Genomic DNA, 25,214 nt, shown 5'->3' on the forward strand with positions numbered 1-25,214 from the left:
CACATTTTCATGTGAGTGTATGAAGTGTCATAATTGAAAAAAATTGCTTTAAGCCATCATACACGTACTTAAATACATGGACAGACATTTATACATACACTGTCATACATACGAACGCATATGTTGTTTTAGAATTTTTTTTAGGTTTGACTATCCTTTGAAGGACATTTCTAAAAGGTGAATGTTAAATAGTAGTTGTTGGCTTAATGTGTGTCAAAAGAGTAAAGCTATTTTTTTGTTAGCCAATTCAGACATCTGTATATTAAATGTGTTTGTTGGTTGTTTTTTGGGTTAATTTTTTTTTTTTTTTTTTTTGTTTTTTTCTTTTAATTGAGGCAAGGACAAGTGAAATGGTCATGAATCTCTCATTCATTTCATTAAGAGTCATACAAAAGTTTGAGGCATATGGAATTTTTACGGAGAAATATTGTGTTATTTTTTAAGTTTTATAACGGTTCTTTATATTGATGTACATATTTAAAGTATACTTTTAGGTGTTACCTTAAATATTTGTTTATTCATCTTATAGCTTGTTGGCGCCCTCTATGGTCTAGTAGCAGTTAAAAACAACTTATTTATGAACATTAAACAGCTGATCGAGCGGTCAATTCAAAAGAAAACTATTGGTACATTCAGTTTAGTGCATAAAAGATTTCTTGAATAAAATTAAAAAATTAACGATGAATCCTCCAAGAGCTCCTGCTCCTTCGCGGTTTGTACGCGGTCGAGCCAGAGGCGGTGGCGCTTATCGACCATATTTCTATTTTAAACGTAATGGACGGACAATACCAGCACATGGTCGAGGTGCTAACAATACCAGCACTAGAGGTAGAGGAGCTATAGCCCCAGTTAACCAAACTGCTGCCAATAACAACCTACTAAATCGTTTGAATAATGTGCCAACACCCTCTGCCATAAACTCAAGTTTCCTAAGACCTCCGGTTTATGCTGCACCCGAAGATAGACAACAAAGAACTCAATCGCTAGAAATAGAAGTGCCGCCAACTGTTCCCGGTTGGCGTTTGTATTTCTATAAAGAACCCTTTAACGATACCAGTGATTTGTTACAACGTGTTAATCATATGGAAACTCATTTTAAGGATCATGTTGCTCACTACGATTATTTGAATATACAGAAAAAGGGCCACTTTGAGTTGAAGGCGAATATAGTGAGTCAAGATCAGCAGCTAAAGGAAAATTGGCCTACGTTAATGGAGGAATTGTCAAGCAGTCCCTTGAAAACTTTAGCCATTGTAGGTCTTGCCATGCATTCATTGGCCACTTCTGCCGCCGTAGATGCGTCTTTGAGTCAACCTGCCTGCACTGAACTAAGATATGTTCCAAAAATTATAAGACCACGTAAAATTTATGTACGTCCAACCGGTTTTATAGCTGAGGGAGGTATAGCTTGTATAAGTTCTTTGGAAATTGATCAATTGTATTGCGTTCGTGGAAGGGTAAAGGAAATTGGTCCAGTGGATGCTGCCGCCTCTTGGGTGGCCTATAAATGTACACGTTGCGGACAGGAGCAAGCATTGAAGCAGACGGGTAAGTGAAAATCTTTGAATCTAGGGATAAAATCTATGATCACTTATTTCTTCTCACACTATCTGTCTATCTATCTATCTATCTATCTATCTATCTATCTATCTATCTATCTATCTATCTATCTATCTATCTATCTATCTATCTATCTATCTATCTATCTATCTATCTATCTATCTATCTATCTATCGATCTATCTATCTATCTATCTATCTATCTATCTATCTATCTAGGCTATCATCCCTCCCGTCCGAATTGTTGCAAACGTCAGGGCTGTCTGGCCAAACAAGGTTTTATTGAATTGCGTTCTTCTCCTTTTACCCGCATAACTCCTAAGCAAACAATACGTTTAACGGAAGCACGTTTAGATGTTATCTACGACATGGAACAAGATACCAATAATTATATCGATGTAGAACTTAAATACGATTTAGTGGATACAATATATTTAGGTCAGGAAATTGTTGTTACCGGAGCTTTGAAAGTAAGACCCCTGGAAGATGAACAGAAATATGATCAACCTTCCACATCCAAAGGTAGCATGGAAATATTTCTTAAGGCCGTTTCAATAATAGATGCAAAGTATAGTAAATATAAATTTACCGAAAAGGATTTAGAGGCAATAACTATGATCAATAGTGAGGCGGATAGTTTTAAATTGTTGGTACATTCTTTGGCTCCCGAAGTTCATGGACATGAACTTATAAAAGCGGGGGCTTTATTATCCCTAATAGGAGGTGCAGGTTCACAGGTTCATGACGAAGAGGAAATTAATATTTTGTTAGTTGGAGATCCGGGAGTGGGCAAAAGTAATATTGCTCATCAGTGTAGTAAAATTTCGCAAAAGGGTGAGTAATACTTATTAAACTATGAATATAAATTAATAAAAAATGTTTTATTTTTATTTAAAGGCTGCCTGGTGCAGGCTAAACGTGGCAATACAACCACCACCTCGAAACTTACTCACTCCCTAAAAGGACGTACTAAATTAACGCTAGAATCTGGTGCATTATTCAATTCAACTTATGGTCACTGTTCGATAGATGACGTAGATCGCCTCGCTAGTCAACAGGAAAGTTTAATGAATGTTTTACAATCAAAACTTTCCTGTCTGGCTATTTCCTCCATATGCACAACTATGCATACACCCACCTCGGTTATAGGTACAGTCAACACGGTGAGTGGTCATTATGATCATTCAAAATTGCTAATAGAAAATGTACGCATAAATCCATCACTACTAAGTGAATTCCATTTGGTATTTCTAATGTTGGATAAACCCAATAAAGAAATGGATACATCTCTAACCGAACATGTAAGAGCTTTACATGCTGGCATCAAAAGAAATACCGTCATAGCCAATAAATTCGAGCAAAAACCTAAAACTAATAATTCCATGAATATGACTGTAGATGATGATGTTGATAAAATGGATATTGATGAAGATTATAATATTGCTTTAAGATTAAAATTAAATCCTATAGAAGAATTGGATATGGACTTATTGCCAACTATATTGTTGAAAAAATTTATAGGTAGAAATTAAAACTTTTAATAATTTAATACTATTTGAAGTAATTTTTTGTTTTCTTTCAATTCCAGCCTATTCTCGACAACAAGTTAAACCTTTATTTATACCAGAATCTGCTGAGGCTTTAAAAAAGTTTTATCTAGAACTAAGACAACAATCTGCTAACTCTCCCACCCCCATCTCATCAGGGTAAGTTTTTAAAATTAAAATTATTTTTCTTTTATTTAATAATTTTTGAGTATTTCGTGCTTAAATCTAAATAAATTAAGTAAAAAAATTATATATTTTACAAAACTCTATAAATTAACTTAAGCTTAAAGATGTGATGGATAAGAAATCATCGTAATAATTTTAAAAATGATGATACTGGCAGTTCAAGTAATATGGCCAAAACAAATGACACTACATAGGAGGCAGACATAGTAAAAACTATAAAGGCAAACTGTAAAAATTTAGAAAAAATATTGATTAATTTAATTAAACATAAATTTATGTTAGTATCTTTGAAAACTTACCATCATTCCTGTTCCAAAATAAATTGGTTCTCTTAATGTTGCTATAACCACACGTGATATTAGTAGATGTACCATAAAAGCACCATAAGTTAAACGGCCCAATATACGGAAAATGGGTAGACAGCAGAATTTACGGAAAATCCCTGGGAAGTCAAAAAAGAAAAAACTTATGAGGAATGTTAATTGTTTTGTTAGAAATCCTAATTTATAGAAATATTTTGAGTAAAATTGTTGATTTTGACTTTCTTTGAATTATATATGTTCGATGTGATACTAAATGGTCTACAGTAATCTCTATTAATCCAGTAAATTATATAGATCTTCATTGATTTCCTTGTAATCTTTGTTTTGTCGAAATAGTTAGATGTATTAATCTGATTTTGAAAATATAATATCTTCAGTGATCTATTCTCTTTGCCAAAGTTAGTAAATTTCAAGCAAATATTTTGAGTGATGACAAGTAATCTATAATTATGATAAAAATTCCCTAGTGATCGCCAAAATATGCATTCCATGGATCAACAGAGTTCTCTAAAGATCACATTTGAACAGTAGGAATCAATAATATCACTGTTTGGTCAATATGTTTAGAAACTTGACTTTCCTTTACAAAATTTCGCAAATTTGAATAAAAAAAACATATTGATTGATCAATTTTGAGATCTGATCACAGATCTCAAGTGATTGCCAGAATGATTACAAGTGATATATCAGCTATTTCTTTGCTTTGCCCATAAGTATTTAAGTTCTAAATTCTTCCTGTAAACAAATTTAAATTGGAGACACATTTTGAAAGATTACAAGTGATATATAGTGATGGCTAGTTATCTGTACTGTTCATCGGTGATCTCTAATAATCAGTTATCTGTCTGTTGTATTGTCAAAGTGAAGCCAACCGATAGCAAGCAATTTTTTAAGATCACTATTAATTTCCAGTCATCATTAGTATATATAATGTTAAGAGATAAAAAGTGATCTCACGAGGTAACTAGTGATCTGTAGTTATAACCAGTGATCTCCATTCGATTCTTAAGATCTCTAAGTTATCAGCTATCTCTTCGTTTAATGAAATGATGATTTTCAGTGATCTCTTATGGTACTTTCTTCTGAATCTCCTGTGATCTGTAAGCTAATTCTTGGAAGAATTATAAAATTTTATAAATAGTGAAGTTATAAGTGTAAAAGTTCATTTTATATTGTTTTTAAATGACTTCCAAAGCAAATTACACTAAGTGATCTTCAGAGCTTTAGCTCTAATTAAATTGAAGTTTCTGTTCTACGTTTAACTCCACATATTAGTTATTTTGAATATCAATTTACTTACATCCACATTTTGATGACATTCCGACAATAAACACACCCAAACCCATACCCCAAACATTACGTTGAATAGCAGCATATAAACTATTCCACAAACGCATATCTTCATCATGATATTGTTGTAAGAAAGTATGACCCGTAAACATCCACAATATGGCAGTGACAATAAGACTGTAGAAAAATGTATGGAACCATTTATTTTGACGTAATTTTATTTGTTTCGAAGACACATGATCATATATCAAAGCAGCCAAAACACCACAGAAATAGCAGGCGAAATTCATGTGAAAAGGAACATAGAATTCATTAAATTGGCGACTTTCCACAAAAGAATCACGTTGAATTCTAAAATGAAAGAATATATGAGAAATAATACTATAGTAACTAAAATAAGCAACTTACTGAGGAGTGGGTATAAAGATGGCATTCAATTCCTTAACATAAGTTACAATACCAGGTAAAACCATAAAAATAGCAAATACTATGCCCAAAATCCAATTGCGAGCTCGGCGCCATCTGAAAAAGAACAGATTTTTGTTTATACATGTTTTATCAAATTATATTTAAAACCTACTTATGAGCCATCATTAGGAACACCAAACTCAAAACAAATGATTGAGTATCCGAGGCCAAATACCAACCTTGCAGCATACACTTTAGTTAAAGAAGAATTATAATGTTATTATATTACTGATTACTTATCAAAATGTACATAAAACATACCCGTTCATTTGTGTTAATATAATTATTTAAATATAATAAATTGGCCCACCAATTTTTGCGACACGATAATTGTTCACGTTCCAATATATGACGCCATAAAGGACCACCAGCATTATCGAAATAAATGCCACTCCAAAGTATAACAAAAGCATAGGGTATAGTCAATCTAAAAAGAATTTTGCAATATTCAAAATCTATTTGAAAATGTTTAATTAACCAAACTTACCTTAAATAACGAAATACATTAAATTTAATAAATAACGAAATATACTGCAACGTAGACAATTCCTCATTTTGTTTAGCCACCACCAACCAATTGATGGTCAACAATAGACCACTTATAACAAAAAATGTTACCGTAATCAGCGATCCTGCTACCAATAAGGTACCCGCCAATGTATGCAATAATCTCTCCGGATCTTGGGGATTGCTAATGGCTCCTTCGTATAATACCCAATTAGTGTGAGCAAATATTACCAAAAACATGGAGAAAAATTTAAAACAATCCAGGAATCTTAATTCTCGGCCAATTTTACCATTAGGTTCTTGATTTAAACGATACCAATTGCGAGCTATAGAAAAACTAACGCATATTTTGCAAGCTATAAAGAAAATTCAATGTTATTTTTTATTTTGTTGTATAATTAAGAAAATACTTGCCTAAATTTCCTGGTGATGCCTTATAGTGATCACGATCTGTTAACAATTTATCTTTACGTTTGTGCTTCAAATATAAATCAAACAAACTGCTACCTGTGGCGAATAGAATTAGAACTCCAATTGCAGCATAAAATGTTAAATTCCAAGAATCTGAAAAGAGAAAGATTTTTTTTTAGATTTATGGAGATATTGTTAAAAATTTTGATAAGTAATATGGATAGATAGAAGGACGGAAATTATCACAGAATTATATTTTATGGAAAATTTAAATGATCTTAGTCCCCTTAAGAAAATTACTTCAATGTGTATAACATTAAGTAGTTGTGATGAAATTTGACGTAAACAAGTTTTTTATAAACATAGAAATAAAAATGGGTGGGATGTGAATAGTGGGCGTGGCATCTTCTTTTAAAATTAATATTTTTAATTAATATCTTTAATAAATCATGTCCCAAAACTTTACACGAGTAATTTCATTTCTATTTTACATAATTTATATCAAAATAAAAGGTATTCAAATAATGGATGTGGCACCTTCTTTAAGAATAAATAGTTAATATCAAATATATTAAAATGTTTAACTGTTAAACATACTTTTTTTCAGCAATATTCAACTTTTTTTTGGCTACATCTTCAGTAATTGAAATAAATATAGCGGAATCTGTAGTGGGTGTGGCAATTCTCTTGAAGAGTAACTATTTTATTGTCAAACACGATGAGGTATGTTAAAGTAACTGCTTTCACGTTTATCTTCCTGTTATTCCATCAAAAGCAGATGAACTAGTGAGTTACTGTTATTCATAAGAATTTGTTCTATATGCCTCGAAACAGCTATGTAGCCTGTGGTTTAAGAGTAGTTAGTTAAAGATACTTGTCAAAATGTTCACAGATCAAAAAGTAAACAAAGCTGTATGATCCATTTAAAGAGTTGAAATGATCAAATCACCATGCGAATAATGAATATTATCCATTATTCATAAGTGAATCCTATTAGGTATGCCTTTTAGAGAACATATTCCTTAAGCTCTGTAATAAGATGTTCACAGGGAAGAAAATTCAATTCTCAGTATATTCTGTTCGATATTCTTTAGAACTACAAAGCATAATATGCTTAGAGATTAGATAGTTCAAGCTCTTTAGCTAAATGTTCGCAAATGCAAAAGTACATCATGTTGTCAGCTGTATTATAATTTCAAGGAGTTAGACCGTTAATTCCACTCAGCGTTGAGAACATCCTGCTGTTAGGTTCCCTTATCAGATATTCTTACACAGAGGGAAAAGGAAATATACACGCCTGGTACCAAATTGACACCAAAGAGTTTATAATTTTTCAATAACATCCGTTGTCAAAGTATATACATACGTACGACAACACTATGTAATGTTGACACCGCATCGTTGTCAACATTGTCGAAATCTAAATTTTATACACATCCGTTGTCTAAATGTTAACAAACGTGGTAAGCTCACTATTGGCAACGGATTGTTTGTCAATTAGATTTCGACAACGAATTGCTGCAATGTTGTCAACATCATACATAGTGTTGTCTTACGTATGTATATACTTTGACAACGGATGGTATTGGTGTCAATTTGGTACCAGGCGTGTATATTTCTTTTTCCCTCTGTGTATAGATATTCTGTTTCCTCATGAAGGAAATTACTTGGCTCCAATATTTTAAAAGTTTGTGAGATGGTATAACATCAATGATTCTGTGGAAGTATGATATGCGAAGTGACTCATAAGCGGTTTTCACTAAGAATTGTTTAGCATATTTTGGCTGACTGTTGTGAAATACTTATTGTTATGGTATTAACAGTGTCAAAGGTCTTCAATTAGTTGATTCTAAAGAATCAATAGATTCTTCTTTAAGGCCTAAACAGGTTGTTTCCATATAAACGCACTATCATCAAAGAGGTAGAGTAGTTTGTTTAAACTTTTTAACCCTGTGAAACCCACCTGAAACTAATGCGAGCTGCTGGTAGTATACCAGATGGCTAGAAGGGAAAATTAACATAAAGTTTCCACGCTACATATCAGAGCTGTAAAGGAATTATTCTTTTTATAACCACCATCAAAAAGATGCACAGAAATATACACGCCTGGTATCAAATTGACACCAAAGTTGTCAATAACATCCGTTGTCAAGTATTTACATCGTTGGTGGCCAAACACTACCCCGGGGTAGTTATGTTATTCTCACTAATACATACGCAATACGAATACTGTGAGTAAAAACACAAAGTAAACACAAAACAAAAACAAGTTTATTCAGTTGCTTGTCTGCATTCAACGAAGAAGGTCTATGTCGCTTGATGTTATGATACACGGCGAATATTTTTCAGTAGCCGTTACAAATAAATGTTTATTTCAGGTTTTACTATATTATAAAAAACTAAATATGTGGAATATTGAGTGGGAGAAGGATTTTTTATTCTGTTTAAATATATTTAAGGAAGCTCAATACATACATCGGAACATATTTACATCAACACATACATTAGTACAAACTTACATCAACACATACTTCAATACACACTTACATCATCACATACATCGGTACATATTTACATCAACACATACATCAGTACATATTTACATCAACACATACTTCAATACACACATACTTCATCACATATATCGGTACATATTAACATCAACACATCAATACATACATACATCAATACATACTGACATCAATCCATACATCAATGCATGCATACATCAATACATACTGACATCAATCCATACATCAATGCATACATACATAAATCCATACATACAACATATATACCTACATACATACAAACATACATACATACATACATACATACATACATACATACATACATACATACATACATACATACATACATACATACATACATACATACATACATACATACATACATACATACATACATACATACATACATACATACATACATACATACATACATACATACATACATACATACATACGCATGCATCAAGACATTCAATAATACTTAAATCATCGCATAAATACATACCTTCCGTTATTCATTAAAAGACAAATTTGTTATATGAATAACACAAAATAAATACAAACAAATAATTTGTTTCAGTGCAAATCACACGTATTTTCATTTGTGTACTCTTTTATTTTTTCACTACAACATATGCGTTTTAAGCACTCTCTCGCTGGCCACCACTGATTTACATACATACATACATACATACATACAACAACAACATGTAATATTGACCACGCAACATTGCAACAATTCGTTGTCGCAATCTAAATTTTATGCACATCGGTTGTCTAACATTGTCAACATTGCAACAATTCGTTGTCGCAATCTAAATTTTATGCACATCGGTTGTCTAAAAGTTAACAAACGTGATAAGCTCACTATTGACAACGGATTTTTTCCCTCTGTGTGTTTTGTAGCTTCTCTTCTAAAATTTTCTGAAAAGGACTTGTTACTTTTACGTACTAAGCTAACGATATATATTCTGCGTCCTTATTAAATTCTAATACGATTTAGCCATGTCCGTCCGTCTGTTATAGAAACAATAGGGTCTAAACGAGAAAGGATCCATAATTGACTCTACCTTCTAGGAAATCACTTTAATGCTCATAGCTTAAAATGCCAGTATAGCAACAATTTAACATACACGAGTTTGAAATCTCTCTATGACATTGACACTATTTCGAACACTTTCTATAAACTTTTCAAGTCACTTCAATATGGCTAGGTCATAGAGGTTCATTAACCCTTTTAAGGATTATATGACGGGTTATGTTTTCTGAAATAATGGATATTACTTTATGCAAATGTTATATTTCGACAAGTAAATGACATTTATTTTTTTTATAGAATTTATCAGTGATATAACTCACCTTGCTCCACTGTTCTATTACTACTCTCACAATATTCTATGACGCTCTCAGCTGATAAATTATATTTCCTTAAACGCATATTAACGCATTGATTCAACAAATGATTATAACGTTGACGATTAACATCTTCTGATTTAAATAAATTTAAATACACATTAACCTGTAAAAAGAATGCAATAAAATTAAAACAAATTATTAATAAAAATTAATACATAAACATAAAATAAAAAATACGAAATGAAAAACAACACATGAATAAAAACATAAAATTAATCATTTTATAGATTTTTTGTATGTTTTGTTATGTTTTTGTATAAATGCGGCTATTTTAACAGATGATTGAAAACTCAAGTGTAATGACCTTGAAATTATTGGAAACGCAACAAGAAGTCTACCAATCAAAGATACGCACAATTAACATACAACAACAAAAATGAATAGAAATAAAATTTAAATCTCAAACAAACTTAAAAATGCATAATGACATTAAAAACTTAAAAAAAAAATAAACAAAACAAAAATTATAGAGTAATGGAGCTGGGAGCATTTCATTGAGAGACTAACTTACTTTAAAATCTGCTTTAACAACATTATGGATCTTCATTATATTTATTGAACACATAAGTATGTATATTGTGTGTGTAGTTTTTTTTTTAATTGGTTTATGGCAGCTAAATTGTTTCTAACAGTTCCAAGGCATTATAAACTAGAGGCCGGTGTTTTAGTTTAACTTCTTTTGAAAACAAATCATGCGTTTTCTTGTTTCGTTGTAAGTTTACATTCCATTTACATATGTGTACATATCGATACCATACCAGATTTTATTGTATGACTGTTTAAATGTAAACATAAAATCAAAGATTAAACAACAGAAAAATAAAATCAAGTTCAAATCATTATCAATGGGAATAAGAAAAAAAAAAAATATGAATTAATTATTAAAAATAAAACAGATATTTTGCAATAGGCCATTGAAACCATGACTGATACTAAGAGGTTAATGCATTTTAATTTTAACATTACCTTGTAATGTTAACTAGAAAATAATATTAAATTTTCACAATATTTACTAATGAATTATTTGTTTATCTCGAAATTGGACAATCGGCATGAAGAATTTTTAATTACTTTTAATGGTGTTTTGTTTTTAATTGAAAGTTGATATTTGGAAATTTTTTCTTCTATTTATGTTTATATTTCATAAAATTTTTTAAAGAATTTTTTAATATTTGCAATTTCAAGTAGTTGTCTTAAGTCTTTTGTTTTGTTTGACACTATGTAAATAAAACGAAGTAATTTTTGTAGAGTCATGCTTAAATATTTAAAGAGAATTGTTTTGATGAATAATTAATACCATAAAATACATAATTCATTAAAGTGAAATCATCTTAAGATATAGAATTCCATAATTTCAAAAAAAAAAAAAAATAAAAAATAAAAAATCCCTAACATTTTATGTTTTTGACCATGAGGACTAAGTACAGTGGTTTAGAAACGTTTAAAAACTTGCAAGTTGCCTAATAATGTGAGTTCTCTGGTCGGATTATTATACCGCTCAGTTTCGTGAGAAGGATATATATAAGTTTGTCAGTCCGTTTGTAATTTCTACAATATAAAGAATATATTCCGAGTCCTTATAGAGGGCGGAGTCGATTTAGCAATGTCCGTCTGTCTGTGTGCATGTTGAGATATCTTCGAATCTTCAATTATTCTATCAGACATGCTTCCAAGAAGGTCGCTATTTAAAATCAGCAAAATCGGTCAAAAAATAATGGCGATATGAGCCAAAAGTCGAGACAACCTAACAAAAATGTAAACAACAACAACATTCAGCATCAAACTGTAATTAGTTTGCTAGTTTATAAAAAGAAAACAGAGCAAGAACAACACGCTTAGACAGACAAAGCACTAAATCACGCTATCAAGAGGAAAATCCCAAAAGTTGTTAACGGGACTACACACGGGACACTCAGATATTATCAATTCATCCTAGGAAACGCCATATCAAAGCTATGCAGATTTTATGGCTGTCAGGAGGAGACCTCAAAACTCGCCGAGAAAGAATCTTAGGTGCTGTAACACTAGCCCCAAATACTCACAAAAGGTTCAAAAATTACTAAAATATGATACGAAAATGACTCTAAAACGACCAGTATTTCGACTCAAAAATGTATCAAAAAATATACAAAAATGAGTCGGAACGGATCAGAAGTGGGGCTCATAAGTGACATTTTAAAAGTGTTGCGGTTAGGGTATCGTTTTTCGTCCGTCGAAAGTATTATTTATGATCAGAAAATGAGCGTATATGTGATCATTTTAATCGTGCAGAAGAGTCATAAATGACTCGAATATGTTTAAAAATTAAAAAAAAAAATGGTAGCAGGGTTGCAACTCTGGTACCAAGGAACCTAGAAACACGAAATTATCAGAGATTTTCAAAATCATAGATGGAAAATTGTGTGTAGAAAATTAAGCTAGGATGGAAAAAATAAAAAAAAATACTCAGAAAAGGTTCAAAAATTACTAAAATATGATTCCAAAATGACTGTAAAACGACCAGTACTTCGACTCAAAAATGTATCAAAAAATATACAAAAATGAGTCGGAACGGATCAGAAGTGGGGCTCATAAGTGACATTTTAGAAGTGTCGCGGTTAGGGTATCGTTTTTCGTCCCTCGAAAGTTATATTTATGATCAGAAAATGAGCGTATATGTGATCATTTTAATCGTGCAGAAGAGTCATAAATGACTCGAATATGATCAAAAATTTTAAAAAAAATGCTAGCTGGGTTGTAACTCTGGTACCAAGGAACCTAAGGAACGAAAGCCTTTAAGAGTGGACTTTTTGGTACTTTTTCGTTATTCAAAAGAACATTTTTCAATTTTCACAGTCCTGAGTGAATGAAAAGTTGTACTTTTTCGTACTTCAACTGATACAACTAGTCGGACATGTAGGATCCTGATATAAGAGAATTCCAGCATACTGATGGAATGAAAATCTAAAAAAGGGGACTTTCTCGTACTTTTTCGTTTTGCAACTTCAACTGGGCGACATCTTATATGGGATTTTTTACAGCTATGTTAAAGAAAATTAGCAGAAAAAGCCAATATATTCCTTATTTAGTTAATTTTTCTTACAAATTCATTAAATTTTATAAAAATAAAATTACAAAAGATGAAAGTTAAAGGTTCCCTACTGTTAATCCCTCTACTATTCCCAGTTATTATTCTAAACATTTTATTTTTCGCTTCTATTTTAGTATAGTTGCTTTAAATTAGCATTACTTTCTCTAGCAACCACTCAAATTATAGAACACTTTAAGTTTCAAGTAGCTCTCTTAAGTCTTTTGTTTATTTATACAAAACACAAACCACATACATTGACAGCAAATGTATTAACGCGCAAATACTTAAATTTACACACTACTATACTAACCTTTGTATTATTCATTAATACTCCTTTATATAAATCATTTGCTTCATCTTCCGACAATTTATCGATTTCCAATTGACACCACTGTACACAAATGCCATAGTATAAATGACGATGCTGGAAATGATGTTTATAATATTTGGAAATTTCTTCAATAGCCTGCCAAGCTTCATTGTTATTATCTCTTTGTGGTATAACATCAGCGCGTACAAAACAATACATAGAGAAGTCATTGAACTCTTGCAGGCAACGATCATAATCATCCAAATCGTATAGGGAAGGCATTTTATAATATTGGGTCACTATGATATAAAAAAGGAAATAAAAAAATTAATGATATAAAAAATGCATTAAGAAATATATTTAAAGATCTTAAGTTGAAATGAAGTTTATTTTATACCCTTAATTAACTAGAAATCCTTGTAAGTTAATGTTTAGTTATGTCTGCGGTTTTTCTGTTTCTGTTTTAGAGTTCTTAGTAATGAGTTTTTTTTTTGTTCATTTGTTGGTTTTATTTTTTAAAAGTGAAAGGGAACTTGTTTTATTGTCAGTTTCGTTCTAGAACATCATCCTTTCTTAGGAAGTTTTTTAGAATTACTTTTGCTTCAATAATGGAAATTTTTTTGTGATTTTTTTTATAATACGTTTGAAACTAGTTTATTATGTGATTGTCTTGTTTGATAGTTAAATTTTTATTTAATTTTAAGTAAAAGTAAGCGTGAAATTACATGCTAGTGACTGTTTGTTGTTTTATCAAAAAAATCTTTTCAGTTCAATAATTTTATATAGTTTTATGTATAAAGTATTAAAGTAATTACTTTAGTGTGCTTTAATTATATTATAAATATATTATAAATATTGATGACGACATGTTGATACCTCGTAACTTAATTTTTTTCCCCAAACATGATTGGGAAAAATTGTTACTTATGACAAGTCAAACTGTAAACATTGTTTTTATTATACCCTTCACCTTCCGACCTTATATATCGTGGATCGGTGTCGATTAAGCCATGTCTTTCCGTCAGTCTTTCTGTCCGTCTGTCTGTTGAAATACATTTTCTGAAGACACCAGATATCTTCGGGATCCAAATCTTCAATAATTCTGCCAAATCTTCAATAATTCTGTAAAAAGTTGTTTTGTTTTACGAACAAAAATATTGCTGATGCAAAAAACGAACCTGAACCTATTGTTCGTTAGTTGTCTGCTATACGCACGACCGCTTCTGCTAAGATTTTTTACGATTGCTAACGCGTGATCAAAATAAAGTACTTACGTATCTGATTATACGCAAGTCATTATAAGAGTAATTAAAAGTAATGCAGACAGTATGTAGTAGTTATTTAAAAGTAAGTAGTTACGTAACTTCCTGCCAAAGAGAGTGCCATGTTGCCCCAATAGTGCTTTTTTTTTGAAAATAAGTTGTTACCGACCTATCGCCTAAATGGAAGATATAGAATGAATGCCTATCAGATAATCGATTATTTGCTCACTTAGTTTTGTTACTATTAGACGTCTTGATGTAATCAGCTGGCTGTATCGTAGCAGCGAATGAGACCAAAATCGGTAATATTCTTTAGACTGATATAATACAAAGTTATGTGCTTAAAAGCCTTATTGGGGGGTTCGGTTGTAATGGGTCTAGCTGAAATAATGAACTGATTCTAAACATTTTCAATAGTCTTCGTTAGTGCTAAATTCATCAAATTATTTTGAAAATCGCGACCAGTGATTTGATTACAAGGATGGACGGACGACAGATGGACGGACATAGCTAAATCGATTCAGAAAATTAATGAGCCGATGAATATACTTAAAGGTCGGTTTAGAGCCCACGTTTAAAGTTTTGAAAAATACTAGCGAAATGATATCTCGATATCATCAAATGATAAATGTTTTCTTTTTTTATTCCGACACACGCTTTTGAAATTACATTTCAATCTAAAATATTCATTTATGTCTTCATTACTTAAAATATTGACATATAAACAAAATAGTATATTTATTTTAATAAATTAATCAAAAGCTCATTAACTGTCAAATTTTTTTTTTTGATAATTTTTTTTAATAATTAATGTCATGTTTTATTTTCGGAGGTGTGTTAATAAGTTATTAAAAAATTGTCAAATATTAGAAATTGTCATACTACACAAGTACTTAAATTATTTTAAACAAATATATATTTTCAATAAAAATAATAATGAAGCATTTTTCAACCATTACTATGGTATATAACAAAAATTTTCAATATATTTTTTACATAGGAAATTTTATTTTCGTTAAATGTTCTCAACATTTGCTTAATTTGTTATTGAGCTTTTTTTTAAAAAAATATGCGTATTATTTCTTAAAATTTCATTCAATGTTCATATTCATACCGGAATTTTTTTATGGCCCATAAAAAAATTGCGTTTACAGAATCAATTACTTAACTACTCAAGCATTTCACTGTTTGTCAAAATAATTTATTATTATCAATATAGTAAATAGTGGATATTTTGTAATAGTCATTTAAATAACTGCCTACGTAAAAATAGAATAGAATTTTTGCTGGTTTAGAATGAAATGTAAGATTTATAAATGCAATTGGAACATTTTAAATTATTTACAATTTATTAATTAATTAGCATTTTGTTATGGCATGAATGGCTGGATGTTTGAGTTCCACCCCTCAGGATAGTCTAGAGAGACAATGCCAAAAATAACTCTTCTTGATACATACATATATCAAATGTATTTCTGCGAAATATGCTCTACGACTTAAGCAGCCGAACGGACTGAAGCATGATCGGATTGGTCATGGCACCATCCTACAAAAGATAGGCATGCCAATTATGGGGCAGGAAACTGACTACATTCTATCTACACTGAATTTTAAGCGGTCATTCAAGACCAGAATACCGATAAGGGATGATTGAGCCGCGAACACTGTCCTAAGGAACGACGTTATCTCAATCTATACTGATGGCTCAAGGATCGTGAAAGGGGCACTGGATCGGGAATCTTCTCCGAAAAACTAAATCTTCTACTGTCTCTTCGACTACCTGACACCTGCACGGTCCTTCAGGCAGAGATATATGCCATCTATACAGCCGCGAGAAGAATCCGGAAACTAAATCTCGAAAATTCGACTATACATATATACTTGGACATCCTTACATCAATCAAGGCTCTTAACTCCAATGTTATTAAGTCCAAATGTCTTGTCAATGGCAATTCTAAGGGTATTACAATCCACGTAAATCAAATTTTTGTATGATATTATTTTGATAGAAAAATAATAGTTTCCTGTTGGTTTTGTTGAAAAGCGATAGTTTGTAATGTCAAAATACCCGAGGGTTAAGTCTGCAACTCTATATGAAAACAGAATTGATCGAAATTGAATGAAATATCCGAGGGTTTAGTCTGTAACGCTATTTGAAAACAGAATTGCTCGAAATTAAATGAAATAGACGTTATGTGAAGACTCAATATATAAAAACTCAAGATTATAAATTGTAAAAATTGAGGGAATTTGGTCAAAACTCACAAACAAATATATTTTACCATCACAACCTCCCCAACAAAAACTCGGTAATGACTTGTACTTACACATCAAATTACTTTTTAATGAGTAGTACTATTTGTACCTAGTTATAAGTATTTATATAAGTAGTTATTTGTAAGCGAGCATGGTATGTACCTACTTGCCTCTAATGCAGCAAAAGGCAGAGAGTAAAAAATTAGCTCTTTGACTGAGTTTGCTTGTGTTTGTTCATATGTAGGTGTGAAAGCAGGAGTACAGAAGAGCTCATAGCGTTTCGCTGCTCTGATGTCATCACAGTATTAAAATGAGTTAAATAATGAAAAGCGGGTTTTTTAGCATTACTTTTCAATGTAAGTTTTTGCTGGTCTCATTTTCATTCAAATGTAAAATAGAGATTCCTCGAGGGTTTTACATGTTTATATTTTAATTGATATTATTTTGTTTTGCAATAAATACATTTTTTTATATAAAACATTTTTTTTTTATTTAATTTAATAAATTATTAAATAAATGATTAAAGTCGGAATTAAAAAATCACCTGTTAAAACCATTTATATATAATTCCTGTTAAATTGTATTATTCCCGTGGGGAGTGGGTAAATATTAAATATCTGTCTGGGAGGTGTTAGGTACTAATACATGTTAAATTGTTTTCCTTCTTTTTTTGTCCGCACTTTTAAGCTTAAAAACACAATATTCCTATAAATATGTATTTTACGTTGTTTTAAGTACAAAACCTAAAACGTAAAATTTTAAATAAATTTCTTTAAATTTTATTTGTTTAAGAAATCAGTCATCAACAAAAAAATGTGATGAATGAATGAACAAATTCAGGTAAAAAAAAAAAGAAATTATAATGTCTGTTAATGTAACAAAATGAGAATACAGTATGGATTCGATTTGCTCAAATGCGGTTTTTTGCCCGTTTTTGAATTAAAAAAGAAAATCAAATTTTTCTTACAATAGATTTACTTTTTCAGTTTTTCATGAAAAATATATTTTTCTCGTGTTAAAAACTTATTCTCAGTATTTTCAGACCATACTGTGCTTAAATTCATTATAAAAGTCATCAAAATTTTACTGATTTATTAAAAAAATCATAATTACTTCCAACTTATTCTTTTCAGTAAATTCTTATATTTATTTTCTGTTTGTTCTTAAAGCTGAAATCCACTTAAAAACTCGTGTATTCTACTTCTACTATTAGCAAATAGCGTAACGTTTTTATACCAACCATCAAATTTGTTGGGAGCTACATATATTGATCTTGTCATTACGTTTGTAACTCATCAAAAGTATGTACATAAAATGTATATTCTGGGTCCTTAAAAGAAATCACGTTTAAAATCACTATTGGCTTCCAATGGTATGTTTGGTATTTCTCTTATCACCCATACAAATGTCATTACCGGAAATACAGTTTAAGAGATTTTAAATATGTTTAAGAATCACTTTCTAAGTCGATTAACTTTTTGTCTGTCCGTCCGGCTAGATGTCTATGAATTAAAGATACTTTGACCCAAGGACAAAGCCTATAGAAAATGGTTAAATAGGCCCATTATATGTTAATTAATTATGTTAAATCTTTATATATAAAAATGAGTGTGTGTTTGTATGTTTGTTTATTTGATTGGACCTTATAGACTGCTGGACCGATTTTTCTGAAATTTTCACAGTGTATTCCTGTATGTCTGGAAGGAACTGTAAATAAGTATTAAAAGTCGTATATCTCAGAAACTGACAAATCTAGAGTTCTCAAAATTTAGTATGAACAACTTTGGCATATATATGAACAAATGGGGGGTCTAGCTTTAGCGGGCGTGGCAACTCCCATATAAATAAATTCTTAAATTAATATATCTGAGAAAATATGTCAGTTAGAGTCCCAGTTGAAATAGGGGCCTAGTTGAAATAATGGACCGATGTTAACCATTTTCAATAGGCTTCGTCTCCGGTATCATATGATTATGTTTCAATAGGCCTGAGACAATAGAATATTATGTACCAAATTTCATCGATTTATCTTCAAAATTGCGAACTGTAGTTTGATTACATGTACGGACGGACAGACGGCTCAGAAAATGATTCTAAGCCGATTGGTATACTTTATAGGATCAATATTATTAAGCATTACAAACATCAGCACAAACCCAATATACCCTCCCCACTAAAGTGGTGTAGGGTATAAATATTATAGTTAAAATCCTGTACGATAGGAAAAACTTGGACTCAACTTTTAAAAACCAAAAATTTTTTTAATATACTTTTCATAGATTTATATTAAAGATATTAATCGTTTATTTTAGCTTTATTACGCACATTTTCCAAACAAAATTTATACAATAAACCATCTCAACAACTTTATTAAGCATTTATGAATATGTGGGATAGTGTAACATATGATCGACCATGCCCTCTTATACTTGTTTACATGTTTTTATTATGTTTGTTTTAAAAACCTCATCTTTATTGGACAAAACTTAAAGTTGATTGACTTTTGCTATGCCTACAATATTAATATAATAATTTATGCAAACATTTTTTTTAAAGAAATGTATAATTAAATTGTTTGTGGATTTGCCTACTTTTCACCTAGTAAATATTAAAATTAATTTGGACAAAAACAATACGGACAAAAATAAAGAATTTGTTTGACCAACATTTTTAGAGCTGCATTCTTTTGGTGCCACAATAAATTTGTATTGTATAATTAGAAGTCTAAAGTTTTAATTAAATCGAATTAAATGATTTGACATAAATTTGTTTAATGATTGATTTTTAATAAGTGAAGATGAAATCTGTCATATCATCATTATTTTTAATGATTAGTTGAAAGCTTTTGTAATCTGTTAACAAATTTTTTTTTTGATCCAATATCTGAAGGAACCGTAATGATAAAGATATGTATTAAAATACTGTGTATTTGAATAACTAGCAATTTGTTTAAACCACCATTAGTGGTGATAGAGGGTATACATAAGTTTGTTTTTATGTGTGTAGTACCAATAAATATTCATCTGAGACCCAACAAAGTATATATATATTCCGGGTTCTTATAGAATTCTAAGTCGATATATGAATGAAGCTATGTCCGTCTGTCTGCCTAAAACATTCTTACGTTAAAACTTAGCAAATGAAATCAAACATATTAACCGAAAGTATTCATTATTGTTGTAAGCAGTTTGGTATTAAAAACAAGTTAGAGTGCTATATTCGGCTATGCCGAATCTTAAATACCCTCCACCAGCAAGCTACTTTTTATTGAGACCCATTTAACTATCTAATTTTTAGATAACTTGGCAAAATTTTTGTTTCCTTATTGAGGGTACTAATATTTATGCATATGTCAAACTAATTTTAATTAGGTCGAGAAAAATGTATATTAATAGGCCAGTTTGAAAACATTTTAATATAATGATTAACTGTACACAGAACATACTCATTTTGAATTTTATCCGGATATAATCATTCAATTACGAATTAAGTGGTATTAAGTGATTTTCAGAAGTATACCTTATATGGGAGCTAAGACAACCTATGGACCGATCCAGAAGAAAAAATCCGTAGAATGATTTATATATACAAAATACACATTTATGTCGAATTTTATCCCGATAACTTTGATTGTTAATGTGCATTTGAGTAATTTTCGGAAATGGTCCTTATATGGGAGTTGTGACCAATTATCAACCGATAAGGAAAAAAATTCGTATAATGATTTATATGCCAAAAAAATTCAAGTCGAATTTTACTACAATAGATTTATTAATTAATGAAATATGTGCGTTTAGGTGATTTTCGGAAGTGAACTTTATATGTATAGGAGCTACGACCTTACACAAAACATACTTGTGTCGAATTTTATCAAGATATCTTTATTTGTTAATGAAATATGTGCGTTTAAGTGATTTCTTTGAAGGAGCTATTACCATATATGGAACAATCCGGAAAAAAATTGGTAGAATGATTTATATGCTCACAAAACATATTCAAGTCGTACTTTATCCAAATAGCTTTATTATTCAAAGAAATATGTGCGTTTAAGTGATTTTCGTAAGTGGACCCTCTATGGGAGCCTATCCGGAAAAAATTTCGTAGAGTGATTTATATAAAGACAAAACATATTTGTGTCGAATTTTATCAAGATAACTTTATTTGACAATGAAATATGTATTTTTAAGTGATTTTCGGAAATGGGGTTATATGAGAGCTATGACCAATAATGGACCGATCCGTAAAAAATTTGGTGAAATGATTTGAATGTACACAAAACGTATTTTTGTCGAACTTTATCCCAATAGCTTTAGAATTCAATGTGTTTAAGTGATTTTCGGAAGTGGACCTTATATGGGAGCTATGACCAATTATGGGCCTATCCGGAAAAAATTTAGTGGAATAATTCATATTTATACGAAATATATTTATGTCGAATTTTATCACGATAGCTTTATTTGACAATGAAATATGTATTTTTAAGTGATTTTCGGAAATGGGGTTATATGGGAGCTATGACCAATAATGGACCGATCCGTAACAAAATTAGTAAAATGATTTGTATGTATACAAAACATATTTGTGTCGAATTTTATCCCGATATCTTTATAATTCAATGAAATATATGCGTTTAAGTGATTTTCGGAAGTGGACTTTATATGGGAGCTATGACCAATTATGGACCTATCCGGAAAAAATTTCGTAGAGTGATTTATATTTAGACTAAACATATTTGTGTCGAATTTCATCAAGATAGCTTTATATGACAATGAAATATGAGCTTTTAAATGATTTTCGGAAGTGGGCCTTATATGGGAGCTATGACCAATAATGGACCGATCCGTAAAAAATTTCGTAGAATGATTTGTATGTATACATAACATATGTGTGTCGAATTTTATCCCGATATCTTTATAATTAAATGAAATATATGAAGTGGACTTTATATGGGAGCTATGACCAATAATGGACCGATCCGTAAAAAATTTCGTAGAGTGATTTATATTTAGACTAAACATATTTGTGTCGAATTTCATCAAGATAGCTTTATATGACAATGAAATATGAGCTTTTAAATGATTTTCGGAAGTGGGCCTTATATGGGAGCTATGACCAATAATGGACCGATCCGTAACAAAATTAGTAAAATGATTTGTATGTATACATAACATATGTGTGTCGAATCTTATCCCGATATCTTTATAATTAAATGAAATATATGCGTTTAAGTGATTTTCAGAAGTGGACTTTATATGGGAGCTATGACCAATTATGGACCTATCCGGAAAAAATTTCGTAGAGTGATTTATATTTAGACTAAACATATTTGTGTCGAATTTAATCAAGATAGCTTTATATGACAATGAAATATGAGCTTTTAAATGATTTTCGGAAGTGGGCCTTATATGGGAGCTATGACCAATAATGGACCGATCCGTAAAAAATTTCGTAGAATGATTTGTATATACACAAAACATGTTTAACTCGAATTTTATCACAATAGCTTTATTCATCAATGAAATATGTGCGTTTAGGTGATTTTCGGAAGTGGACCTTGTATGGGAGCTATGGCCAATTGTGGACCGACTGAGATCTGCGTTGACAGTATGATTTCTGTTCATATTATATTTGCATGTGCAAAATTTTGTGTTGATACCGATATATTTGAGGGAGTTATTAGCTATAAACTAATTTCCGGGAATATATACCTTTGTATGGGGGCTATGGGAAATATTGGATTGATTGTAAAGATTTTCAACATAATTGATCACTGCCATGAAAAAATAATGTGTCACAAAATTCATCGAAATATCTTTGGTAGTTTCTGAGAAAACTTCAAAAGAATGATGAAAAAAACGTAATTTTTTTCGAGGTAGTCTGAAATTTTTACTCATAGCTTTTTACGTTGTGAACCGATTTTGCTGATTTTCAATACCAAACTGCTTAGGATAACAATAAATATTTTGGGTGCATTTCGTTGATTTCCTTTGCTTAGTTTTAACGTGAGCGTGTTTTACACAGACAGACAGACAGACAGACGGACAGACGGACAGACGGACATAGCTAAATCGACTCAGAATTTCATAAGGACCCAGAATATATATACTTTGTTGGGTCTTAGATGAATATTTCTTGGTGTTACACACGGAACGACAAACTTATATATACCCTCTATCACCACTGATGGTGGTGGAGGGTATAATAAGCAAACATTTATTTCGCTTATATTTCAGAATTAATTAAAATAATTTAAATATGGGCATTTCCAGAGTTGAAATATATATATATATATATATATATACATATACATATATTTTTTAAAAATTCTTGTATTTTTATATAGGGCTTCAATTGCTCTATAACTGGTCGGAAGAAGAAATTGAAAGATCTTAATGGCCCTAAGATATAAGTAGTTAAAGTGCGTGACGTGATGTGACAGAAATAGAAGTTGCTTATTTCTTTTTTGACAAAAATGTAAAAATCTGCGAGTTCCTGATAATACAAACACACAAAAAACTTTCAAATGTACAACTACTGACCCTTCTGATGATAATACAATAATCGGTCATAACGCCCATATAAAGCCGATATCCGAAAATCACTTTTTTTTTAAACATTTCTTAAAAATATCATTTGTTGAATTTCTGTGCTTTTTCTTCCACTTATCAACTAAAAAATTATAACTATCACCTAATTGAATAAATTGCATAAATATCACATCTTTTTAAATAACAATATTTCACAATTCGAAGGTTGCACTTGAGAAAATTTATGTAATGTGACGTGACGTGACAGACTTTGAAATTCTATAAAAAATAACCCCGCTTAGAATTATTATTTTTTTTTTCTTTTAAATTGAGTTCTATATACTAAATTTGATTAAGATTCAAAGTTTTGAATACATCTGAATGCCAACTAAAAAGTTATCGGGATAAATCCTGTTTCAACGTGACGAACGTGACATTTAAAAGTCTATGAAAGAAAACCGAAAGTTTGCCTTTTAAGGATCTTTATCTTTTTATATTTGTATGTTTTAGGATAACTATTATTCCAACCAAATATTTTCCGATAAAAGTCCATTTAAATATTAGCCTTTAAAATAATAAAAACTATTAAAAGCAAATGCTACTAAAGGTGCAAAAATATGCCTGAAATATTATTGTAACTTTTAATTCCGATTTCTCATCAATTTAATTTAATAAAATTTTAATCTTTTTCTATAATAATAGAAGTTGAAATTTTATCTTTGATGACTTTTAGTTTTAGAGCCACGGTGGACTTTTCGGTGGAAATGCCCATATACGAACAAATTCAGCTGCTTTCATTTCAAATTTTACACAATTACTATAACACTAATACTTACTATTCATTTCAAATCCTTGTACTCTTATTCCAAACATAGGCATTATGGCTATAAGCCATAAAATATATTTAATCATCATTTTTATAAAGCTTTTTTAATTAAAAAAAATATATATATTTTTATTCTTAAAATTTGTATTCTTTCTCTTCAAAAGTCACAATTATTTTTAACACTTTTTGCTTAAACCATAAATTTTTTTTATTAAAAAAAAAAATCCAACTTTTTTTTAAACCAAAATGTAACAAAATTGTAGAAATAATTTTAAACGTTTAAAACCGTTAAAACACCCTTAACGTTTGAATATTTTTGAATGCAAACCGTACGCGCTCGCAGCTACACGTTGAATGATTTTAAATGACACCTGTATTAATAATAAAACCCTAAAAAATCATTATGTTCCCTAAAATCTACTTACAAACACATAAACCTAAATATATTGGCAGAATTGTAAAAACAAAACTGTAAACACTGTAAGGCCTATATATTGAAAAAAACTGGTCAAGAGACAGAGAGTAAAAGCAAAAAAAAAAAAAAAACAACACAACATCTTATGCATTATTATCGTTAACAACATCATTATGATCTTTATAGAAAAAAACCCTACTAGTCATTTGTTTTTGATGTATTTTTTTATGTGTGTCAAACCTAAAACTAATTTAAGTTCTTAAACAAAAAACAACAAGTGACGAGTGATAATTTGCTTTAATTAAAAGAA

General features: G+C 30.4%; 2 protein-coding genes across 2 annotated transcripts in view; one reads left to right on the forward strand and one right to left on the reverse strand.

The window, feature by feature from the left end:
• The first annotated feature begins 543 nt into the window (after positions 1 to 543).
• Positions 544 to 25,214, forward strand: part of LOC119602335 (DNA replication licensing factor REC) — a 29,374-nt gene continuing 4,703 nt past the window's right edge. The window contains exons 1-4 of the mRNA XM_037953782.1: positions 544 to 1,548; positions 1,779 to 2,393; positions 2,457 to 3,080; positions 3,148 to 3,265. Of these exons, the coding sequence (XP_037809710.1) occupies positions 681 to 1,548; positions 1,779 to 2,393; positions 2,457 to 3,080; positions 3,148 to 3,265 (2,225 nt within the window). The 5' untranslated portion in view covers positions 544 to 680. The remainder of the gene's footprint in view (positions 1,549 to 1,778; positions 2,394 to 2,456; positions 3,081 to 3,147; positions 3,266 to 25,214) is intronic.
• On the reverse strand, positions 3,300 to 24,831 carry LOC119602337 (nose resistant to fluoxetine protein 6). The gene is made up of 11 exons (XM_037953783.1): positions 24,500 to 24,831; positions 13,619 to 13,917; positions 10,182 to 10,341; positions 6,295 to 6,444; positions 5,861 to 6,236; positions 5,635 to 5,800; positions 5,486 to 5,565; positions 5,314 to 5,427; positions 4,916 to 5,256; positions 3,592 to 3,734; positions 3,300 to 3,518 (listed from the first exon to the last, which is right to left on the reverse strand). The coding sequence occupies exons 1-11, from the start codon at positions 24,576 to 24,578 to the stop codon at positions 3,414 to 3,416; spliced, it is 2,013 nt and encodes a 670-aa protein (XP_037809711.1). The 5' UTR covers positions 24,579 to 24,831; the 3' UTR covers positions 3,300 to 3,413.

Source organism: Lucilia sericata, unplaced genomic scaffold, assembly GCF_015586225.1.
Source record: "Lucilia sericata isolate MDLA Ls3-8-SP2 unplaced genomic scaffold, ASM1558622v1 Contig000223F_arrow, whole genome shotgun sequence".
In the NCBI taxonomy this organism is placed as follows: Eukaryota; Metazoa; Arthropoda; class Insecta; order Diptera; family Calliphoridae; genus Lucilia; species Lucilia sericata.